We start from the raw sequence: 26430 nt of genomic DNA on the forward strand, positions 1-26430 counted from the left end.
TAATTTACAAAAAAAGTTTTCAAAACTTCAAATCCATTTGACCATGCAAAGTTGTTTTCTTCATGTCATCCAATGATTCAACTTTATATCTTCTCGTCATTAGCATATTTTTTTACCGTAAAATTTAATCGCTCAATAAATTGACACCACAGTAAGCTTCCCTGCCTCAGAAAGCTGTTGAATGTAACAAAGAAGTGACACAAAAGTCAATATCAAGCGTTGTTAGCTTAGCAAATTATGCTGGTCGCTCTCGGAAATTTAGCACGAGGCGCTTGTATTGTGTTCAGTTCTCGCTGAACTCGAGTTATTAAGCAACAAGGTTAACAATCAGCAGGTAAATTTAATGTTTTACTTTGAACGTATGACTATGCTATTGTTACTTAATTTGACAATCTCGTGCCACATGACATCAGTTAAATACCTGTTATCAAAAATATCTAATCGAGTCCTGTACCTGACAAGTAAAGAAAGATGGTAAAGTCAAATCTAATTTTTACAAGGTGTGTTTTTAATGAAATAATATTTAGTCTTATGTTAGACGTTCCAAAATTTTTTTCTCTCTTAATTTGAGATGATTAATGCCATAGTCAAATACATCTGCAATGATTATTTTAGCGTAAATTTGGAACGATTCATTGCCATAGATAATAGCTTGCATTAAGGGTCAGACACGATTTGTGAAGCTAGAATACTGTAAATTATTTCAACACCGTTAATTTATACTGAAGAAAACTCCATTCCAATTTCTAAAGCATTAGTGCAAGTAACTGAGACTTTTTATACCATTTTGATGAATTTCAGTTGTTGAAGAAGCAGTAGGTAATCCCTCGTTTCTTTTCAAGCCTCAACATTCATCCGAATGACGTTGAAACCATATATTTCATTGAAACAACGTTTCATCAACGTAATTTACTAATTTCATCGTCAAATCCCCCGTGGGTGCAATTTTCTCTGCCACGGGCCTTTAGCCGTGTTTTCTTCATCAAAGCAAGAAGCGAATTTTCTTAGAGCTGCAATTTTAAGTGCATCTTAATTAAACCTCATGAGATGAACGCAATTAATCAAGTCATGACCGGTATTGTGCTCAGCTAAACAACAGTTGTACAACAAACGCTTTTATTGCATCTTCATCTTCACCAGCATGCACCTCTAGGGACTTACGCTGCACTGAGCTGTTAGTCGCATCTTAAGTCTTTAGAAGAGAATTTGTTATAAAACAACTAAAGTCTTTGAGGGAGAATTTGTTATAAAACAACTAAAGTCTTTGAGGGAGAATTAGTTATAAAACAACTTAAGTCCTGTCTCTTATACACATCTAGATGTGTATAAGAGACAGATCCGGAGGAGCATAAGCTGTAAAATGTACGAAAAATTCAGACTCAAATTCACATGTAAGAAATTTCTTCGGTAATTTATTCAACATAATTACGAATATAATTTTTTTTAGAATTGAACGCCGTTTGATGCTCGAAACCTGTTTTGAAATATCATAATAATTATTGCGTGAATTCACTTATAGAATCAATTTATATGAAGAGATCTAATCTGGGAAATAATTAGTTGGAAGACTAGTGTCGCACAAAGTTTGACCTTGTGTTGAATTCAACACATCATTGAGATCGTGAAACTTTTTTATAATCCTTAAGTTTTGATCTTGACTCATATGTTGAATTTTCATCGATTTCAACTCGATAGCGTACTAAACTACTTGCATTATGTTCTATAAGTTTTCTCAACATTTATGAAAGTAATTACCTACAAACATTTGCAGATAAACAACAATGGGCAACAAAAATAATTAGATCAAAATGTCTATCGGGCCATAACGTTTCCATAGGCTATTATTAAATATGAAAAACTCCTAAACATACATGATAAACTTAATTTCAAGAATGCAAACAGTAACAAAATATCTAAGAAACTTTAGCCCGAGAAGCACTTCGGTTTCTCTGCTACGCTGAGCACAAGCTTAGTGTCTCAGTGAAGCTCTGGCGACTTGAGCTCTGGTATCCAAAAGATTGTGAAATAATCGCTGCAAGCGTGCACGCAAATGAGGTCATAGATAGTCACCAAATTTATTCACGATCGACACAGTTTCAAGGCGCAACTCTCAGCCAAATCCCTTCGGCCTGCGTTCACTTTGAGATGCAAGCAAGAAGCTGCTAATACACTGAAACTTTAAGTCGATCTTGCTTCAGACTCTCTCCAGAAGCATCCTTTATCCAAAAGTAGCCTTGCACTTGACTCGTTCTCACAAAAATGGGCATAGTTAATATATTCCTTTACACACGCTCTAAACCGACTCTATATGAAGATTTTCCACTATCGATGTGGACTTTGCTCATGGATAAACGCAAGAGCCTTTCACACGAAGTGGGACGCAAGCGGCTCAGCCGACACGCTTCGTGGAATTTCTTGAAAGCATTTTGATGAACGAGAAATTTTTTGATTTGAGGACGCAAGAAATTTGTGGAGATGTTCCTATCTATTTTGAAAACAAATAAAAAAATTCAATAGAGCTGAGCATCGTCACTTAAATTGGTTTTTGTCACATAGAATTCATAGGCCTAGGTTCAAAAAGAACTCCATTCACGAGGAAATCAAATTCCACAAAGGAATATCTGGAGGTAAATTTGAAAATGTAAAATGTTGAAGGTAATTGTGCTTATGACTATTGCTGATAATAACTGATTGCACCATTCCCAAGAAATAGCATCGTCATGCAAGTCCTCACACATCCATGACGTGTCTGAGCAATGAGAACGCAAAGGTGCAGTAAGACTATCTTGCGAACGTTGATTGCTTTAGCGGCAGCGTTGACGATGTATGCACTTGATCCGGCCATTTGGCCTGATTTACTGCGCTGTAAAACCTCGCCAAGCGCTGCCTTCTATAACATCGTGGCTCCAGCGAGTCGTGAGGTGCGAACAACGCTCCAATAAATCCAACCAACCGCTCACCAGATTCTTCATCTACTTTAAGATTTTCTTCGCAGTTACGCAATTTTTGCTTCAAGTTGCGTTATGAAGCGTTATTGACATGGAGACCGTTGGACATAAGATTGAGATTGTAATGCACGCTTCTCCTCACACAGATTATTATATCTTACACATGTAAAAAGAAAATTCAATAAAAATTTACAAATTAGTACTAATTTTTATTTCTTAGAAAACAATGAAATTTTGTAAATAAGATTAATTCGAGTATTTAGTAATTACTTTCAAGAATCGGTCAAGAATTCACGGCAGTTCATCATGTTATTTTAAATTGGAGCCTTATGAACTGGACTAGAAGCTGTCGACCTGATTTAAGAGGTAATTAAACCTTTCACTCAGTTGTTGAAGCAAGAATTTGCCAGCGATTCACTAGCTGATATACATATTTATTATTATATTATACTGCCTCCATCATAGCCCCTGAGTGCGGGATGATGACCAGGGTAACCCAACGCGCGACGGAAGACGAAACCTCAAGGGTCTCGAAGATCGGCAAAACCTCTGGTCGGTAAATGGAAGATCAAGTAGAAGTCGTTAGGGTATGGCGGCCGTTTTTGTGAAAATGACCAAGGAATGATAGACCTATTCAGTCAGATAAAATCTTCTGTCGAGATAAATGATGTTTATCAATATTTTCCCGTAGTGTACCAGCTGACGTTGCGACGTTCCTCTATTTTTACTGTTATCAATTTTATTATTTTGTTGCTAAGGAAGCACAATTGGCAATTTGAGACTTGGACATGCGGAGGTACGTTGACAAAGTGCCAGAATACAAATTTTCTTCAGCGTAAGTAATGCTTTACACAAATGAATATTTTTTTTGTCAAAGGGATTATTGCCTAGAAATTGAATATGCGGCATTAAATTTAAATTTTTATAAAACGCCAAAAAGCTAGTTAAGGTATGTACAACCTATGCAATAATTAGATTTCTTATAGTTCAATCCGTGAACAGATGGTTGGGTAAGCTATCTATCCTTGGAAACGCTCAAATTAAGTTTGTCTTGCATCGCAAATAAAAACACATGCATTTATAATCTCATTTATATCATTACGAAGAACTATCCAATCCCTAATCACTTTGTTCTCTAAATTTTCGCTTACCCAAGTTGAACTAATCTCAAGTGAACGGCTGGTGTAGAATTATTCCTATTTTTACTTAAATATTTTAGTATCATCGAAGAAGGTGAACAACAAATTTCCTTCAAAAGCGTTAAATCTCTTAAACCTACTGTAAATCTTAGTATGTTGATTGTTGAAGCCTCTTCTGGACCAACTTGAATTTTTCAGCCCCAGCACACCACTTCAAAAACAGATCAACAAGTTTCCATGCCTAATCCTTATATATATAGGACCTATCTCTGTCGGAAGTGCTGCAGAACTTTGAAGAACTCTGCTCGTGTCTCTGACAGCGGCTCTGTTAACCTGTATTGCACGGCCTGTATTGCACGACGTGCAAGCTACTGTCGTTGAATTGACGCACGATCACGTAGAAATCTTTGCGCAATGAAGCATTTCCTTGTAACCTTTGCTTGTGTGTGCATTAGTTCTATACTGTCTGGGGTCTTTTGCAAGCCATGAAACCTTCAATGTGTTTATCTGTGAATTTATCATAACTCAGGTCAATTGCGATTATTTATACTTATTGTGATTCTATGGATAAACGCTCAACCAAGATTTGATTGCTCGTAACCTAAGGCTTAGTGAATGATTAATTGTAGCTTATTGCACACTTATAGTGAAGTAGATTTAGTTTTGGAATTTAGCTGTATATTTTTGAACCAGATGTAATTCTTCTCATCTTAAGCGTTGGCCATGCAAAGTCCGTGTACATTGCAGTAAATGTCATCCTGATACACAGCAAGACGAGTCCGAAGACCATCGGAAAGTTTAAAAGCAAGGAATTGCTACGAAATTTGCAAAGACTAAATGAATTTAGATGTACGTCAGTAGGAAGCTTACACGCGAATTAATTCAATCTATACATAAATCTTCTACACAGGCAAAAATTCACTGCACCGGGAAATAGATCAGATTTCGAAATTTATCTCTTCGAGTCTGTTGAGATATCTTGCAAAGCAACATCAACTTCAAAGCATTGCAACCATTCAGAAACGACAGCGGAAAGAGCGAACGCATGAAACATCTATACGTACGGTCAACTATACATGTAACTGGAGAGAGGGGACTCTGCTATTCTCACTCACTACGTTGCATTATAATTCTTTGTAGATATTGGTTATGCACTGGGTGATCATTGATCTATATAAACATGAATCGTTACCGCGTTACTGTTATGTCAACTTCAGTGAAGACGAGACTTGGAATAACTAATGAGAGATTCAAATATTGAGAGACGTAATTGTGTTACGATAAATAATTCGTTCTTATCTTAGCTAATTGAATAATGTCCGATCGAACTTCCATGCATTCATTTTCTGTTTATGCTCAATATCTGTCATTCCATGATCACTAGCGTCGAAATAATAGTGAAAAAGTGTATTGTATCATTCGTTCACGGAAAAATTTTACCACACCCCAGCGACGCACTCGAACACAAAATTTACGATGTTAACAAGCTATAGAAGACTAATTTGTGTGTCTGTGAGGCGGGTTGGTGACGCATTAATTTGTGATTGATTTAGTAACTTGCTTCACATGTTGATGCTGTCAAGCTTTGAAAATTCATGCTTATTATAAAATTATTATTTATTCTTGATATGACCGTTTTTTATTCTGCGAATCGAACATAAAGAACCGTAAAGATCCCATATACGAAGTAAATCGAACGACATTAAATTTGGTCTTTATTATTTCGAATTCAAAGTGAATAGTTCAAAAACAAATTTTACAGCTGATAGGAGCGTAATATAAGCTCGCAGTTTTTGCTGTGAATATCTTCATTGCTCCATGAAATCAAAATCTCGCCGTCCACCACAATGGCTCTGTGCAAGTTAACCCTGCCTTAATGAACATTAAGAACGTCAGTTCGTCATTGGAAGGCAGTAAAGCAGAGGTTACGAGCCTGAAACCATCAATGAGAAGACGAGTTCACGCCAACTTTCCTAGGTTCTTTAAAGCGGTCACATTTTTGAACACAACTGAAAGGCTGATGACCCAGCTGAGCTGGTACTTCCAGTCGCCCTTTGACCGTAAAGATAACCGCTGCCAAAAGTTTGGAACTGGCGTTTGAAAAATAACATATTCCCGGATCATGGAGCAGTGGCTTTGACATCATTTTTGACATTCAAGAAAATTCATGATCAATATGCAACAAAAAATAGGTATTCTTCCTGAAATTGTTGAAAAGACTCACTTGTTGAAGGTAAATTTAAAGTTTTTTGATTACTTTTAGGGGGTAAAATAATTATGCAACCGTGTGTGATAAATAATATGCAACCAATAATATGCAAATAATTATGCAACCGTTCACAAGTATACTCCTTTCAATTTTAAATAGTGTTACTTGCGATGCTGTCGTTGAGAAATAACAGCTCGATGCTCACATTTTCAATAAAAAAACAATCCACTTGGACTTTTTTAGAGAGCTGCTAGCATTCGATTTATCTTTCTTTATAAACGTGATGTGTAATGCCATAGTAGGAATCTCTAGCGTCATTTTGATGCATGACACAGTGTATTATAAATTATAATCGACTGATATTATAATTATATCATTATTTATTGGTATGCAATCAGAGTTGAAGCAGGCAATTATTGAACTGAATCTGTTGATAACTTTCAGAGAATAGCGTCCGATGATCTTAAGTATTCACAAAATTTGGATTCATATTCAATGATGGAACAAAAGCCATGGCGCTTTTCATCTGGCCTATTGAACTCATAAAAAGATATTCATCAATAACAGGTTTTATTCATGGTAGAGCTTTTATTTAAAAGAGATTTTTTTATTAAATGCATAGCTTTTATTATATATAAGTAGAACTTTTATTAAATGTAGAGCTTTTATTCGAAGAAGAGCTCTTATTAAAATATCCCGTATTAACCGAATTTTAAGAGTATGCGGTTGTTCATGAAAACCTATCGCATGCTGATGAAATATCGCAGGCATGCCAGAAAAAGTCTAGGCATGCACGTTACAGAGCAGTGAGGCTAGCAGCCATCGGAAGCCGATGTCATGCGCGGCTTGTTAGACGACGCGCTTTTTCGGGGCAGCGGCACACGCGTGACACGGCACGCCTGGGCTAGCAGCTTCAATAGTCTTTTCCGAGGAGACGATTTCTGGAAGGAAGAAAAATTATTACTGTGGCATATATACACAGCCTTTTTAAATCTTTCTTGTTATAGAACAGTAAATTTAATCATTTTGCATATTCGATGCCCTTTTATTACATCATTAAAATTCGTTCATGTATCATTTCCCAGATTTGAATGAAAGGTTATGAACAAGCTTCATAGCGTTCGTTCTTTCATAATTTAGCACTGCATGGCTCCTATACATTTCAAAGTAAGATATTCACTTGAAGTGCCACGCCTGTTCATGGAATGAATTTCAGATGAGAATTGCATTGGCTCCTGCCAATCGTGATATGGTAATGAGGGCGCTGGGTGATTGGCTATGACACGCCCGTGCAATTGTGGCTGAAAAATTGATGCCGCATCGAAAGCCTCATTGCGCTCTAATAAACTGTCATTACGATGCCTCGTTAATATTATAGCTTATCGTTCAGGGCCTTTCTTCTATTTAAGAACGGTCCCGGGTAAGTGCATACCTGGTCAACTTGACTTCAAGTGTTTTGAATGAACCATCAACTGAAGGAAAAGAAAAATAATGTCATCAAGAATTTTGTGAACTATTTTAGCGACCGTCATGAAGAGATATAAAGAAATAAATGTCATAAATCTTATCTGAACCCTCCGCAGTGAGGCTACATGCAAACACTTGTATATCATCCGTTCGCATCAGTATTAATTATTGTGATACTTTGATATTCATTATTCTTTATTATATAGAGAGAGAAAGAGAGGCGACCCTAGTGAACACCTTTTGCGAGCATAATACCTCTGCAATTGCATGATGTTTTTGCGACCCAAAATTTATAATAATGAAGCATAAATTCATATTTAGGCATCTAAATTCATATTTAGGCATTCGAATTCAATCAAAAATGTTTTGCTTATAGACGCATATCTATGATTATTATTCTTGAAATGATTTTGAAGCAACGGAGAAATGAAATAATTTTTATAATCTTATGGTCACACATGCAGTTCTATAAGCGCCAAGAAAATTTAAATTTAATGTATGGAATTGAAAATGCTAAACTTGATTTGACAGATCGATGATGCCAGTGACTGATGAATGGCACATGCCAATATTAAGGTCAATCTTCTTGATTATAATTCATATTAAATAGTTCTAAATCACAGCAAAGTGTCATCAAGCATGACGATAGCTATATTCACACTCCATGGCAAAGAATTGCACTTATTCAAACGAATGAATAAGATGTGAATGGTAATTTGAATTATATTAAAATAAATCTCTGCATTTTAATTCATAGTTCCTCACCGTAAGGCCCCCGGCCAAAAGCAGTCCAATAACATGACCGAAGTTAATTTAAAGACGCTGGCGATGTACGCTAGTTTTAACTGTCGCGTGGCCAGTCCTGCAATCCCCTCTTCATAGGACTAATTAGTGAAGCTCTTGAGGCAAACGAGACTCTCAAGTCTCAGTCTGAGAGCTCCACGGCGCACTCAAGAATGGGATTCATAACATCAAGCTCTCAGGAATTCATTCCAGCAGGATAATTAATACGAAGGCTCATTATGTAAAATTATAGAAATTCTTCTCGGCCAATAAGAGCAGCCACAGCAAAAAATGACTCGTGGGCGGTAGAACAAAGCGTTTTTCTTCATATATGATTATTGAATTAAAAAAAATAAAAGTAGATTAAAATTATGTAGAATATAATATATATAATATACTCATTTTGAATCAAGTGCCAAATTGCACTGCAAATCTGAGCATGAATGAAATGTTGAATAATACTGAATTTAATCATTTTTTCCATTAACCATTAAACGAAAGACCGTCACCTCGTCTGAGCAGAAATTTTGAAATCTCGCCTTTTAACGGAAATGAGAGCCCCTGTGTTACTTTGCAAATAATTCCACTCCAGGATACTAATTATTATTTTATAAGAAAGTACGTTAAGATAACGAGATTTCGCGAATTGTTTTGTTTGAGGTAGGGCGGGTGAAAGATTGCTTGGCAATATTTGGCAAATTCAAATGTCAATAATCAACGGTATTTTCGATCTACTTAATCTCCAATTAATTTAATGGTGAGATGTTAATGTTACTAAACAATATTATTTTTCAAAAATTTTGGTTGAATTGTCTATTAACGACGCAATTCCAATCGTAGCTCTTCGATTGGCAAAGGAATTTTCGCAGGCTAGTGGTTAAAAAAACATTGTAACGCAATCAATCTAGAAACACGTGATATTCGACTGCAAGTCGTCAGCGATATATGATTCCTCGAATTATGCTCGTTGCATGGACGAAAGCTGAACTATAATTATTCTTTGTCTGAAAAAATAGCACAGCACTGATTTATTCGTCTGCAGACCTTGGAGAACCTATCGATGCTCCATCAGACGTCGCGTATGAATTAATGATATCGCGTCCAGGAGTTGAAATCCATGAGCGTCATCAAAGGAATTTGGGCACTCAGGATATTTATGCGGATGAGTAATATAACAGCGATATTATGAAGAGTACAAGTCTGCACGTTTGGAGACAAAATAATGCTGATGCGAATTTGTCTCATCGACAAAACTGTTACGTAATTCTCAAACGAGATGCTTATGATGAAGCTGAGAAAAATAATAAACGTAAAATTATAATTATTATTTGAGCAGAATAATGACCAATATTTCACTGTATTTAATTCCACCTTCGTTTGCTACCTAATTGGCCAAATAAACGTTTGAAGGCGTGCATAATGGAGTTTAATTTACGTAAATAGACATGGCGACGTAGTTTTCATACGTGGAAAAGACCGCTTCTAAATACGCGCTGTTTCGAAGTTTGAGAATAATTCATTCCCCGATTTTAGTAACCGTGGCGGGCTGCAGCTCGCAATTAACCAGGCTTTTGTTGTTGAACGAAGGGATTTCAAATTTGCGTTAGATTTAGACTCGCATTTTATATTTTCCCTGTCAGTAGTGCTAATTAGAGTGCGTCCGAATATAAAGCGCTACTTTCGCTCAGTTCAGCTTTGTAATAAAAGATCGATATAACAATTGAATAATTCGCTAATTATGCAACGAAATTACTTGCACACGGAATTTCCATTTTCAAATACAGTTGAACGAAACCTCACCAATGATTGATAGATTCTCGGTATTTCAATATTTTAATACACTTTACATACCACACGTCAAACAAGTTTTGACCCCAGCTATTGATAAGAATATCATTTCAGATATAAATGAAGTAATTTCTTATACATGACATATATAACTCCTGAATAATTATTAGTCATACAAGTATTCTATACAATAAGTCTTTCTTCGTTCAAAGTGTTTTGCTTTACCTCTTATATATGCGTACAATATATTCCTAGTCGTGATCTAGACCTCTTATATATGCGTATACAATATATTGCCAGTCGTGATCATAACCTCCTATATTTATGTACAATATATTCCCATTCGCGATCTTAATCTCTTACAATATGCTGAAGACATAATAAGTGTAGGACCAGGCTGAGACCATAATAAGTGGCGGGCGCTTTCCTAGAAGCTCCGCAGTCGTCGGCCTACGTACGTAGGCCTTGTTGGCCAGGGGCCATACTTTCAAAACTCGCTAAGTGAACGTAAGTACTTACGCTCTATTTTCTTGTCTATGATTGGTGGAATTTGCTCGAAAGGCCGTCAATGATTGGCTGATGAACTTATGATCTATTAACTTTTTTTGAAAGTATTGGCCCAGGCAAGAAATCGATCCTGCCGAACAATGATGGTTAGCTAGTTTAATTACACGGATAAATTGCAACACTGTTAATTACCAGTAGAGAATAATAGGCGGATTGGCTAACACTTATTTAGCAAGTTTAAAGGTTGAACTCCAACTCACCTACTATATAGGGACGCTACAGTCACTAGAGTATAGTGAGAGGAAGGTGCGCTGCGACCAAGTCTCAACGAAATAATGAATGGGTATCCTAACGCGGCCTTCAGCCCGGTGATACCACGTCAGCACACGCGACACGGTAGCCAACTTTACCGGTTACATTATACCGTCTAACAAAAAATGATTTAAACCGTAACAAACATCCTAAAATGGGCGAATTTCCCTTACAAATGTATTCCTAGTCGTGATCTCAACCTCTTATATATAAGTCTTTGAGGGAGAATTAGTTATTAAACAACTTAAGTCTTTGAGGGAGAATTAGTTATTAAACAACTTAAGTCTTTGAGGGAGAATTAGTTAGCAGATAAATTTTTTTGAGTGATAAGTTATTATTGAGTTTGAATGTAGCTGCAGCTTGTATTACACCACTAAAACACAACCTAAGAAAACAAGATAGAGCCCAGGAAGATTTCAAACTGGTGGCTAAATTGATGCACATGGTTAACCGCGAACAAACTAATTCCATATGTTTTGTTCAAAACTATGCATATTTTCCATGAATAACTCTGGCTAAATTCCTCGTTAAGATACATGGTTGATGATGAATAACAAAGCGTTCTTTTTACCAGCGTCAAGGGTTCGGTTCTCAGTATCGCGCCTGCGTCGGTCGTGGTAGGTGCGCGCGCCAAGTCTCTGTGTCTCCTGCCTCGCTGTGCCACGGCAGCGTGACAATGTTAACAGTCCCGAGTGTTACAGACCTTCGATAAATCTCAGCATAAATAGCAAACTGCAGGATGATTTCTGCCTATAGTTACAATCAGTGGATGACTATAATAATCTTATGTGCAATTCAAGTTCTGAATTGAACTGAAAAATTTAACTGTTCACAGGATGCTAAGGATATTGTAATAAGTTAAATATCTAGAAGTCAGCATTTACTTCGTCTCAAATTTTCTTTGGATCTTCTTCTTATCAATTCAAAAGTAATCTTTGCCGAAGCCACGCAATTTCTGCCACTTTAATTTTTATATTCTTTCCGAAAGTCGTTGTTATAGAAAAACTGTGGTTCGAAATTTAATTAAATAAGCGAGACATTCGAAGCTCTTCACGAGAAGTTTAAGTTGTGCAGAATTCTGTATAACAAGCATTATTGCGCAGTTAAGCTTGAAAATCTCTACGAGCTTCAAAATTTTATTATCATACGATAATATTAGTTTCTTCTTAATAATGATCAAAATTCGACGGAATAAACATTTATATGAACATAAGGTATAAACCTATCATTAAAACATATATCAACGAATTTAAGTCTCATTTGATTTTCTAGATATTCATGTATATTGAGAAAGTGCATTAACCTTCACCTCATTTGTGACTTCAGCGGCTTGAATTTCTCCAAGCTTCTGAGATGAGCAAACTGAAGTTTGTGTCATTCAAAAAAACTAACGTTTTCCAATTATAACATTTTTATACCCACATTATTATACCCACAATAATTTCAAGTTGAGTATAAATGATCGATAATTATTTGATGCTTGGGAATGGCATGATATATTTTACAGATGCAATTATTACTTATATACTATATTTTATAGTTTTTGTATTAGTCTATTATTTCTATTTGATCATTGACAATATATTTGGTATTTGCAGTCAACTTTTTACGTATATTCATTGTAATGTGACTTTTTTTCAAATTACAGCTTAAAAACATTGTATCATATTATATACGTACATAAAGCCTAACAATTACGAATATCAAAATTAATTACAGACTCACATAATCGAGGTCAAAATGTGTCAAGGTCAAAATCGAGAATGTACAAATTTCTGTCACATTTGTTTTTGCTTTGGGAAACACAACTTCGACACAGGTAGGTAGAATCATTTCATCTCGTCAGAAATTTAAATACTAAAATTTTTCTATTCTATCTATTATAATATAAAACCCTTTCGTAATCTTCACTAACACTAAACATTATAATTTATTATGAAAAAATATACATTCCGGTCTAGCGTGGCTACGAACCAAGAACGAGACACTGCTGACCACAACAGAAGCTAAGGTAGCGAACTTATTTGTCAAAGTGATGGCGCGGCACTCGTGATGCAACTGCATCGCTCAAAAATGAGAATCTTGCCAACTTTATACAGGAACGTAAACCATTCGATGGAGCCTCGGTAAGGACCAGCAAGCAAGCATGGCGCATACGGAGCGAGAGCAATAGAACTGCATAGCAATGGATGAAAATATTTTGCTGCGGCTTTTAGTAGACGGCGAATGAGGTTAGGAGTCACACGCTTTGACTTTCAGATTCCCAGATTTTAGTAGAGGTGCAGTTCCAGAAGCAGGCATTGTGGCCAGGGTTTCCAAGAAAGTGTAGGCGTGGAAGTAATGATGAGCGAGGACAATTTAAAGTGGTACGTGAACACTCTCGGAGGTCAGGGCAGACTTTTAATTTGGTATTGTTTACTGCAAACAAATATTCTCTGCCTTACACAATAGAATCTGGCAAAGATTTGTAGAAGTTGCCACACGTCAACCACCTGGTCGAGGAAGCCCACCGTTTTATTCAAACAGTAAACTTACTCCATCAGCTGGCTATCAATTCATTGAGCAAATAAAATGATAGTGATGCAACGTATTAGCAACTAATATGCAGAAGATGTAGTATAGTTGTGGAATGTATAGTCCTATGGTTGGTGGAACGCGATGGGGAAAAACCCCTATATACTCTCAGTGCTCGCGGTATCCAGCAGGCGCTTCACTAGGTTTTAGTATCAGGAGGTCCATGCCCCTTGAAAATGTACCCATAAGATGAGCGCGAACGTTCAATTTCACGAACATCTTTAGTACGACGGCACAACAACAAAAACAAGAAGTATTGCATGCTTGCAGCATAAACAATATATTCAGACCACATTATATTGACTCTGTCGCAATATTAAAAAAATTAATGACTTTAAAAAATTAACAAGAAATCGTTATGATACGACGGCACAACAACAAACACAGGAAGTATTTCATGCTTGCGGTATAAACAATATATACAGGCCACATTATATTGACTGTCACAAATTTTACATTAAAATTTTAATAACTGTAAAAAATTAACAAGAAATCGTAGTGGGGGATATAAAAAAAAGGATCCAAATGACGTCGCAGATATGAATGCCAGTTTGCAAGAGTGAATCAATGTTAATGATAGTCCCCATATTAAGTTAATCCAAACTAAAAGATATATTTAAGCGCCAATTATAATCTGTAAATGGACGAAATAAAATCACTGTAATGCAACTTATCAATAATTGGTGGAATGAAAATATTTTTCCTGTACATCGCTCATGCAAATTTCATCTTCATGATATTTTACGTATATTCAATGTGATTAAAAAAATAATTTATATTGCTTATTTCCTCGAATTACTCATGGCAATGAATGATCGCATGATAATTCTGATGCGAATATTAAATTCAAGTGATCGTTCGTTGCAGGCGAAATTACAAAACGTTTCGATATTTGTAAAGATAATAGTAAAGTAGTAAGAATAATTGAAATAGTAAAATGATAGGAGTAGTATAAATAGATGAAACATTTAGAAGACGCATGTATCAGGAGGCATGAAGTATTAAATTGGACTGGCAGGCTTCAGATCAAGATAATAAAATGCGCTGATCACTTCAATTAACGCATTCAGCTATACAGCAACGCATTATTCAGCTATACAGCAACGCATTATTCAGCTATACAGCAATGCATTATTCAGCTATACAGCAACGCATTATTCAATTAAGTCATAGAGAGCCTTCGTCTTCCCTTACATCGCGGCGCCCAAATCCAAAATGTTCATTTTTCCTTACATAATGTGTAGGTACTGTACTGTACATGCATGCCTCGTGTTCCGCGAGTTTCCACGAGAAACAATTTCGTTCTATGAAAAATGATGCGTTGAATTTGATCGCCACAAACTTAAATTTTTCGCACACATAACCATGAGAGAACCTTCATCGTAGAACTTCTCAATTTGCTAGCAAATTCGTTATAAATCCTCCTTAGGTTCCATGAAAATGATTAAATACATGAAATTTCATAGATTATATGTTCTAGACGTTAACCAATTTATGCTTTCATTGTTTAATCGGTTAATTATATCAAATCATTAAAATGATGTTCAAAATATTTCTAGGAATATCAGCCAATATTCGTCAGCGATGAAGTTCAAGTAAAATATCAATTGTAGAACCTGACTCAGTCGCTTCTTAATGGCCTGACTGAGTCGCTTCTTCAAGGCCTGACTGAATCGCTTCTTGGAGGCCTGACTGAGTCGATTCTTGAAGGCTTGACTGAGTCGCTTCTTGAAGGCCTGACTGAGTCGATTCGTGGAGGCTTGACTGAGTCGCTTCTTCAAGGCCTGACTGAGTCGCTTCTTGAAGGCCTGACTGAGTCGATTCGTGGAGGCCTGACTGAGTCGCTTCTTGAAGGCCTGACTGAGTCGATTCTTGAAGGCTTGACTGAGTCGCTTCTTGAAGGCCTGACTGAGTCGCTTCTTGAATGGTAAAGAGCACGATCACCGTAAAGAGCTGTGGTCTATCACGATCTTTTTCCTACAAGGCATGCTACTGCACCGACAATTTTATTATAATTGCTAGTTCCATGACTATGACAAGAAATGGACTATGGAAGAAACATTGTAGCAATTTGAATCTCAGACGACGAGGAGGAATTGAACTGAGAATTAAAAACAGATTTTTTAAATACTTACTTTCACGGAATTTATTTGCGTCTTTTCAATTAAAATGAGATCGAAATGCTCCCGAGTTTTTATCAGGAAGAAAACTTTTTTCAGCAGTCGACACTGTATTTGTTAATTTCATGTTCATCTGCATTCATTAACAGATTTGAAAGACCACGGAACAGAAATCGTGAAATGACCATATATCATAATATTGAAAATATTCTATTTAAAACTTAAATTTAGAGAGATTTTGACTACGACTTCATTATTATATGATTATAGCATCGTCTTAAGCCTTTCGAGCCGAAAGATATTAGGGTTTCTAAAATTGGAAATGCTGATCTTGAAGTTTCATAAAATTGCCTTGTATGTCAGCTTACGAATTTTATTTTATAGCGACGCAAATACGGATTTGCGTTATTGCTTCGGGCGTAATCTCGCGCTAGACTCGAGCGTAGCACGGCTACCTCAAAACATGAATATATAATAGCGCACGCGTGGATATTGCCAGACGCGGCCAAATTTATCCTCACGAGACATGTTTTCGCAGTCACCGCGAATAGCGCCTTCAGTGCCCAAGTCTCCGCGCAGCTACATGCGCTTGTCTGTCCATAAATCTCGCCCGAATTGAAATATATTCTGACGCAAGCTAGATATTTCACTGGTAGTGTTGTGCACCACTGACAACCATTTATTCAATTCAGAGAGAGGTTTCTATTGCAAAAATCATCTGTCATACGAAACACTCTCAGCCGGCTGCCATCCGAAGCCTCTAGTGTGTACGACAATTGCATTGATTTATGCCTTCTTATATGTTTACTTGACTATGTTTAGTTTACATCGATAGCTTCAAGTTTTGTTTAAACGCTGGACAATTCTCGTAATCAATGGGAGATGCATAGAATTTCTGATCACTACTTATAACAGAAAAGGTTTACCATTTTTCATAATATGCAAAATTATTTGGAATAAAATCTTAAATGCCAAACTAGGCAATTATATACCAAAATCAAAATCAACAACAATATTTTAATAATAAGTTTACATATCAATTGAGGAATCACAACAGTTGGAATACTCTTGCAATATTCTCATTTGTTTCGTGAAAGAAAATAAGGACGAAAAATCTGTAACTTTGGATGAGGCTCCCGGTCCATGCAGGGACGACTTGAAGGTCCATCAAGCGTCCTTAGATGACTTCAAAGTTGGGCACGAACTTGTTCTTATCTCAGGATTCAAGTACCGATTGAGCTTCGTTCTTGATCACAAGTTATTGAACGATTTCAAAGCCAAGAAATCTCTTGGGAAATTCTTGTTGAAGTCACTCGTTTGCCTTATATTTTACATCGCTGTCGAAGTGTTCCGCTGGAGGAAAAATTTTGACTGCGGTATTTTATCTCTTAGGTAAGTAATACTCTCCTAATGTATTTTAAGTTTTATATTTTAGGGTTTCCGGCAGCTAGTTTTTAACGAACCAAATATAATTATATTTATTTCCTCAGACGATCTTGAATGTTATTTTAATCAATAGGAGCAAAAGAGGACAGTATAACATTCAAACTGCACATGAGGCTATGCATTAATTTGCTTTGAAGTCAAGTTTGTCGCACGGACCTGAAAAGTGACTTCCAAGAAAGCGTACAATAGATGACAGGTTGACTGGGACGGTAACATCTGCAAGCGTACTCTGTGAATTAATAGAAGAATAAATTTTCGAAGAACCCTCGACCGTCAAGATGCTTCTGAACAGCGCTCTCTCAGGTAAGCAACTTTTTTGGATTACTATTTACTTTCGATAAACTGAAAAATTTTTTATATTGCATGCAAAAATAGTATTATTGTATAGTTTTATGTTTCATATCGGGTGATTGTAGTAGTGAGTAGCAAAAAGTATGAAAATAATTGTAACACTGTCATTAATAGAATAATTGCGAAGCTCGGTTTGGATTATTCAGGTTCAATCCGTGAAAAGGAAACTATCGAGGCAACCATACTCGATTTGACTGATGAGCAAAATACTGTGCCACGCGGTCCTTCAAATGCACGAAGTCACATTTCATGAAAACTTTTTTCTGATAAAGCTGAGGTTGTATGCGTCGCATGCAATGGCATGGGTTTTTTTATCAGAAAATTTAAAAAAAATAGTATTTAACATCTGAATGGAATTGTTATGATAATTGCTGCTTGAAAAATATAAGCGAAAGTAATTTTGCTTTGACATCTTTGTTCTAAATTGGAATAATATTTGCTGCGTATAATAAAATTTTTGTAGACTAGATCAATTGAAAAGAGAGATACATTAATGGAAAATATAGATGTTGACAAAATCAATAAGATTTTTCACTACCTTCTTCTGGGCCACGAGACGATTTAAGTTCTGCGAAGATTAAAAATGGGAAAGAATAATTTTGAATCATTCTGCACTTTTCAAGGTGGAAATTTGTACTAAAACTGGGCATATTAGTTGTTAACAGAATTCCATGCAGGAATTATTTACGTTCCTAACTCAAGGTGGCTTAAATCTCAATACAATTACAATGGTCGCAACAATTTTGTATTTCTATTTTCTGCGATGTTAAAAACTGTAATGTGCTAGTACATTTATAATACAAAATAGAAATTTGTGTTAAAAAACCCAATGCTACTCATAGAATTCTCTTACGAAATTCATTTTCAGCCTTGAATATTTCATCTATCACACAAAAAAAAAAATAAAGAGACAAACGTTGAAGTTGATCGTTGCAACAATCATTTACAACATCAGAACCATTGCCGTGCCCTAAAGTTGATCATTTCCGAACTATTTCCGCGAGTTAAATTTGATGCCAAGAGGTCAAAGTTTTATCCCTATTAAAACTTAAGAGTTAAGGCTTATGGGTTTTCTCTTGTCAAGTCAATAACGCTCTGTGGGGAGAGGCTGACTTATAGTGGGAATGGAAGCGAAATGTGGGAGCCAAACTTCACCGCTCCTTGGTCTTAAGTGCGAGTTGTTGCCACATCGTCGAGAAATACAGACAGAGAATAGGAGTCTTCTAAAAATGCTCACAGCTTCTAGTTAGGGCGCACAAGACCGTCTGCACAGTCGGCTTATTCCTCCAGATGGCGGCCATGAGGATCTACTGCACGGTCTGAGTTATGGAGCTAAAAGACGTAATATAGCAATTACGACACGACTTGGACTGCGACGATAATTCTTCTTGTACTGGATTTTGTTTCGACCCAATTTATTATTAACAATATAGTAGATACAGATTCATTACTTTCAAAACTGTTTTAGTATAATAGTCATAATGACGTTAAATGCAACTCTTTATAATAGAAGTCAAATCAAAGAATTACTGACAGATTCAGTCAGAGAGGGGGAAAATGTTTTCATTTTCTAATTATGCGACATCACGTCTTGAGAGGTTAGTTGACTGCATGGGCTATTATTATTATTATTATTCTACGAAGCATTTACCGCGGCGTCTGGTTCAAACGAACTTCGAGGGCTGTTTTGTAGCAGTTGCGTTTTAACACTGACTAGTGTAAATATAGTGCTTCATCTAGGTTAGTATAATCAATGAACAACATGATGGTGATATGTGAAAATATAGAATCAACGTTAGAGTGATGATTGAAAAACATTAAGAAGTCAATGTTGACAAACAAATTGACCATCAAATAAAGCAGTAGTGGGTATAACGTTCAAATGACCGATGGAATGCAGCGAGTATAGGGATTCTTTAAGGATAAATTATCCAAGGAGACAACTGCTAGCGCAACATGTCTAAGCTCTTGCTTCCCAGCTTCTAATAATAATTGCAACTCCCAATAAACCTGCCGCTTGACTGAGCACAGCATTGCCAGCAGTGATTCATCCGCTACAATCTTTGTAAATTTGTATTAATAGAAAAGTCTTCAATCTTAAAAGGCACGAAACACCAATTGTATATGAAAGTGAAGTGTAACTGGCGCTTTAGGGAAGAAATCTGAAATACAGTGATTTCATTTCTGGATTCGTAGAATGACATCTAACAGTAAGCTCGTTGTTTACAAGTTATAATAGTAACCTCGTTGTTTACAAGTTATAATAGTAACCTCGTTGTTTACAAATTATAATAGTAACCTTAACTCAAGTCGGTACACGTGTTCTCAACGTGTTTCCGTGGCAACCTCGTTAAAAAATGCTCTCCGTGAAGAACTTGCGTGCCGAGTTTCGAATAAATTATTTTCGCAATAGAAATATATTGATGAGCGAAACAAAACAAAGAACGACAAAACTGGTAGTTAAAACTAACAAAAATCTAAGAATGTTAACTGAGGTCCGAAGTGGTGGCAACGTAGGGCAACATGGGGCAGCACCCCCCCCCCCTTTTTTTTTAAACTAAATTTTTGATAAAGTTTTAATTGATACGAGGTGGTTCTTTGTTTTGTTTAAAGGTGCAACTAATGAGGAATGTATGATGTGATTTAGACGCCTATAGAGTTATTCAATTTTTAATGAAACACTATTTTGTAAAAAGTGTCAAAATGTGCAGAGAATTCGTACCCAATCGTGATTTCAGCCAACACCATAAAAACTCATCAACTTTTGGCTCATTGGTGTTGACTGAAATCAACTTTTGGCAAGGCAAGAGTCAATAACTCGATTAGGGGTCAGAAATACGCATAACTAGAAACTAAACCTGCTGCCTTGAGGCGGAAAATCAAAAAATCATGCAATATGAAGTGTAATTTGTGATTCAAAAAGCTAGTCATAGTTTGAAAAGGTCATTGAGACAAATCTAAAGATGTATAACACAAGACTTCACCATGGGCGCTTTGCCCCGTGACACGCGTGGGCCCGTTGCCCCAATAGTTGATTAAACTAATCGCATGTTTTATTGCGCAGGAATAGGAAAATAGATTACAATAGAACATTCCGTAAGCGATGCATCTGCATGCAGGTGCAGAGTTTATTTACACTAATGCTTGCACTTTAACTCCAAGGCAAGTTAGCATGACGTAGCACGCTGCTGCGGATCTAGATAAACAGGCCATTTTAATTATTTCAGACCTAATATTACGTTTTCCCTCCTTCTTCTTCGCTTCATAAAGAAATCCTGAATATACATCAGAAATATTTCAATTAGATCCCGCACTCCCTGATTAATTTGTTATTAACTTTGTAATTGTATCACTAGAATATGAAACGAGACCCAACACCAGGAGCCACGATTATAAACTGAAAACCTGCGGTGCAACTCAGCTACGCGACAATTCGCTTCGTGTCACCGACATGTAGAACAGACTCCCTGTAAAAGCTCTTGAGGCCTCGAGTATTAACGCACTTTCAAGAGCAGACTTGACTTAGCTCTGTAGAGGTAATTATATAGACATTAATTGATCATTAATGCATTTCACAAGGTCAAAGCTACTACAGAACAACCAATAATAAAAATATAAATGGAAACACAATTTTCGCTACAGCCATGCAACTTGAATGGAACTACAGTCACTCCGCTCAATAAAATAATAGGCGAATAGAATCACGTCAAATTCTAATTTAATGTTTTGGATTCAAATTCAAATGATTAACGTAATAATCACTTTTCTTCATCCTAATGTAAAATTTTCTTAAAGTTTTCCATTTCGAGAATTTTCTGGATCTTTACGGTTGTGTTCCCAATCACTAGAAGTCAAACTTTCAGAAAATTTCCTACTTATCATTTCAATAATTCGCAAATGCGTTTTTACCCTGAAATTTTCCGGGAAAGTTGTTACCGTACTTTCCGTTGAGTTTCATTTCACACACACTTTGGACTCGACGTAATACAGGCCTTGGAAGTGGTGAACCGCGCCATATGCCTGTACGCACCGTGCGTGTGGCGCACTTGTATGGCGAGCACGGGAGATTGAAGAGCAGCAGCACCGCCTAGCACTAACTTCGTAAGAGGGCTCGGCAGAGTCACTTAGTGGCGTTGCCTGCATAACGCAACAAATTATGAGTGTTGATCCTCTTTGCGATTGCTTGCTGCCTTGAGGGAAGCACTTCGCTGCGATCAGCCCCTCCCCAAAGAGTGTGTAGGGGGAAGAGTGAAGAGGGAGATATGTTGAAATATCAATATTCGCCAAGGTGTTTCATTGCGAAATAGATGATGCTGTATAGAGTACGACTTAAATTTGTGCAATATATTTTAGTATGGCAAAAGAAAATTCATATCGTTCGAAAAATTATATGTTCATTGAAAAACGTGGTGAGCCACCTGAAAAATCATTAATGAAAAATTGTAATCGAATTTTAAAAGTAATACCGATTTAATCCCTGGTGGCCCACACATACACTGTTTAGTAGTTGCAGAGCTTTTAATAACGATTCGGGATATTCAGTGAGCTTTATATCAAATCATGCACGTTTCCATTGTGACCCACTTCTCATCACGATGAGTCATTTTCAGAAACAGATTTTATCTTCGTTAAAAATTCTCATAGCTGCCGTTTCCTGGTAAATGCACAGAAAGTTTCCCAGTTAAATTAAACAAGTTCATGGAAGATTATCTCTGGCACTTGGTTTCTCAGAAGAAAGTTTCCTCCGTTTCTTTGTGCTGCCACGACGCTGAGCTGACGATTAGATGGCACAATAGCCGCTCGCTGAGGCAAAGTTTGGGCATGGAGCTCATCACCGCCATATTGTGATGCCTTGAGAAGGTCTGATACGTCACTCACCCGCTTGTTTAACAGCAAAGACACATGAGCCAAAAATGGTATTATTGAAGCATAAAGACGTGCGATGTATCCTGCAAATCACTAAATGCAGTTGTTTGATGCCAAAGAAAACAATGAATTGATAGAATATTATCATAATATTTAAATAATTATGTTTTCAACAATGAAGCTAAGAAAACAAGGTGACAAGAAAATAATAAAGCTGAAGACACAGAAGTGTGAATGCATTGAAGCTTTTAAATACCATCGAAAATCAATAATTTGTCTCGACATTTTTTTATTGTAATTAGTCATGACTCATTACTCAAATAACTCAAGCTAAGATATAATTCACGATAACCTCAACTTAGAACATTATCCGTAATACATGACTAATCTAAGAGAAAATGATATGAGCTGACGCTCAGAATACTTAAAAATTAAACATGAAAATGATAGAAGACCAACAATAAGCTGATACTGCACTGTATATTTGATATTTTCTCAAACGTTTTCAATTAAAGTTTCCGTCAATTTCCCACTCACTCAAAATGAATTGAGCTCGATAGAACAACACGGCCTAAAAATACTTCAAAGTTCCCAATTCGAAATCATAATAGGACAAAGTTGTAATCTTCAACTTTAGTGCAAAGTTTTCTCTGACATGCTGCCGACTGCACTGGGAGTCTCATTCGTACTGTAGAGCTCAAGCCAAGGGCCCTAGGGTGAAATTTTTACGGTCCAAGGCTCCGAAAAGTCATTCCGTGAACCAGATCCTCGGAAAATAGTAAAGAGATTGCAAAAAACATCCTACGTTCAGTAGCAACAAAAATAAAGCTTCACAAAAGAACGGGAGTGAAGAAAAAGGAGAGTTTTCTCTTCGGAGCCTTGGACACACAAGCGACGCACCAAATCCTCCATAAGGGACTCTTTATGGCTGATTAAATCCAATGACTCGGTTCTTCCCAAAAGAATAACGCGGCCGTTTACGGTCGATCATGCTCCTATTCTTTGAGAGATAAGTCGACTTTCGCGGATGAATTTGTGGCGACATCATTTACTCCCAGATTGAGTCTGTGCGCGAGCCTATTAATATATGTCCATGAATGTGCGTTAATGAAAGTATCCATAGCGCATTAAAAATTAATTCTTATCGATCAATTAATTTTCTGAGGATAAGATTAACCAATGAACATGGAGCAAATACGAGACCGATTTCTAATACTCAATTGCACAGTCGATCAAGACTGAAATGCTTATGAATATCGGGTAAAGCTCATTTACTCTATTTTAGCATTAGTAGTTGTTTTCCCATATAGATGGAATTTAGTCACGTCAAGGATCAACGCAAACCGATATATGATCCTAAAAGGAGACGGGGGCAAAGGATTCCTCATGTATCTCTATCACTCACTTCTCATGTATCGGACGTCCCGAGACGGTCTCAGTGCCCGGCAAAAAGGCAACGATGTTGCGGACTGCAGCTGGAGTCTCTCCTCATAGAACGTAAGTGCGTTCTCATGTCCGAAGTACTGCAACAAAAAGCTTATAATGGACCAACACAATAAGCGTCAGACTTCAGGAGCTGAAGGCGAGAGGGTGAGCTGGGACAGATGACGTATCTAACAAAACTTTTTGTATATTATTGGAAATTATAAATAATTTAGATATTTTGTATATGTTACTTGTTGGCGGCCTTATTCAAAACCAGGAAAGGACATGTGTAATGTTGATAAGTGATTATCGTGAAACTGACTTGTTATGATAAAAAACTAACTCCTTGTGGATAAAAAATTGATGGCGCATCCATTCAAAATTTCTTAAATTTCAATAATTGTTTCATCTCTGTAGATTAGAAAAAAGTTGTATGTTAAGTAATACCTAAAAAGTAATAAAGATATTTATTGATTCAAATGTGAATCAAGATTTCAATTTTCGAAATGCAATATTATAACGTATACAATGAAAAAATTCACTCAGTTGATGTACAGAGTTATTCTAAATGATGGACCCAATTTAATAAATTCGTAGCCATTTAAGTATGTATTAAAAAATTCATACACCAATGGCAAGAAAAAATTCAACGTTTTTCTAAATATTTATAAATGTAGAATGTGTCTCCATTGTGCTGCACGGCAAACATCTAAACGGTAGCCAAACTCGTCCCACACACGAGAAAGCATTTCTTCTGTTACCGAGTGCACCGTAGCAGTGATACGGTTCTTCAGATCAACCAGAGTTGCTGGTAGAGGCGGGACGTAAACAGAGTTGCTGGTAGAGGCGGGACGTAAACAGAGTTGCTGGTAGAGGCGGGACGTAAACAGAGNGAAATCTAACAACCAATCCTTCGACCGGATCTTTTAAAACTGACGATAGTTTGAAATAGCTACCAGACTTACACCAGCTTCGATATGGTGCTAGGCATTTCAAGGCTAGACATATATTTCTCAACAGCTTTATCTAGTCTGTTCATGAAGGCGTTCATACTCGGAGCGTCAACGATGTAGCCCGGCAGGCTGTTCCACATGTCATGATTCGAAGCGTGACGACGTGTTGTCGTGTGGATGAGTTGCAACGAAGATTTTTTAGTTTATAGCCGTGGCCCCTGGTGTTGGTTCTTATTTCCTAATCTAGTAATCCATCTGGGACCTTGTATAAACCATGGGTATACTTGTATACTTCAATGAGTTCACCACGCAGACGTCAATAACAATGGCTTAGAAGTTTCATAATCTTTGATTTTTCTTCGTAAGACCTGCAATTTAAACCTAGAATTATACACGTGGAACGTCTTTGAGCACTTTCTACTAATTTTTTTTTTCAAGTTCTGAACTTCTGGTGATCACACGGCGTTTCCAAACTCTATATCGGTTCGGGCACACGCCAACGACTAATAAAGGCCCGTTCACACTAGTGGCAACGACATGCGCTTTGAGTCGTTTGCTGCAGTGCCTCACCGCGCACAACCGTTCACACTACGTTTGTAAGCGATAGCTCGAGACCGCGCGCATTGAACACTAGTTGCCACCTAGACGTAAATGAGGATGGATGTAACCGGATTTGAGCTGTGGGTCATTGTTCTCGGGTGTGCTGCGGTCCGTCATTCTTCGCACTATGCCAGTTGTAAACGAGAATTTAGCATAGGCATCATAATTAGAGGCTTAGCACATTCAAAAAGATACAATTTATAAAAAATATAGTCTATTCTTATATAAAAAGTTCCAATATTCGTACCGACTACCGATATTATATCATCCTTTGAAATCGCTAAACGGTAATGCATAAATTGTCAGGAGTTGCTAAAATCACATAAACTAAACACGTCATGTAAAAATAACTTACATCATTTGCATTTCGATTTTTGAACTCCTTTGACCGAACACTCCATAGGCATTCGTGTTCTCTATAAAGATCAATTATTAGGCTCTCTACTAGAGAGTGACTCCAAACGAGAGTGGTGTTAGTCGACATTTGTTGTGCCGGACCAGCGTACACAATCAACCTTACTAGACCACAGATAGCTATCTACTAATTAAAAATTTAAAAGCAAAGAATAGTCCACAAAAATTCATATCTTTATAGAAAACGTTTCGGAGACCAGCTCCATCGTCAGTTCGTAGAATCTAGAATCACAAATCAGAAGTCACAAATTAATACATTGAAACCATAGAACGAATTGAATTTCTTTAATTAACTAATTTAGATTTTTAATTTGCTTTAAATTTTTAATTTAATTAAAATTCTTAGTTAATTTGCGATTTAAGCATACAAGTGATATCAATTCTTTAATAGCTATCTACTAAGCGCCGCGCTTGTGTTGCATGAGGCATGGCCCCTGTCAATCGCTAGCTCGTCAATCGGTCAAGAAGCGCATGCAGAGGCTGCAAAGCGCCTCTGCATGCGCTTTGAGGCACTTGACTCTCGTGTGT

General features: G+C 36.8%; 1 protein-coding gene across 1 annotated transcript in view; it reads left to right on the forward strand.

Moving 5' to 3' along the window:
* The first annotated feature begins 17342 nt into the window (after positions 1-17342).
* The window catches only part of LOC108680773 (limbic system-associated membrane protein), a 33539-nt gene continuing 24451 nt past the window's right edge, over positions 17343-26430 (forward strand). The window contains exon 1 of the mRNA XM_018169672.2: positions 17343-17596. Coding sequence (XP_018025161.1) covers positions 17572-17596 — 25 coding nt within the window. The 5' untranslated portion in view covers positions 17343-17571. The remainder of the gene's footprint in view (positions 17597-26430) is intronic.

Source organism: Hyalella azteca, unplaced genomic scaffold (genome assembly GCF_000764305.2).
Source record: "Hyalella azteca isolate HAZT.00-mixed unplaced genomic scaffold, Hazt_2.0.2 contig4065, whole genome shotgun sequence".
Lineage (NCBI taxonomy): Eukaryota > Metazoa > Arthropoda > Malacostraca > Amphipoda > Hyalellidae > Hyalella > Hyalella azteca.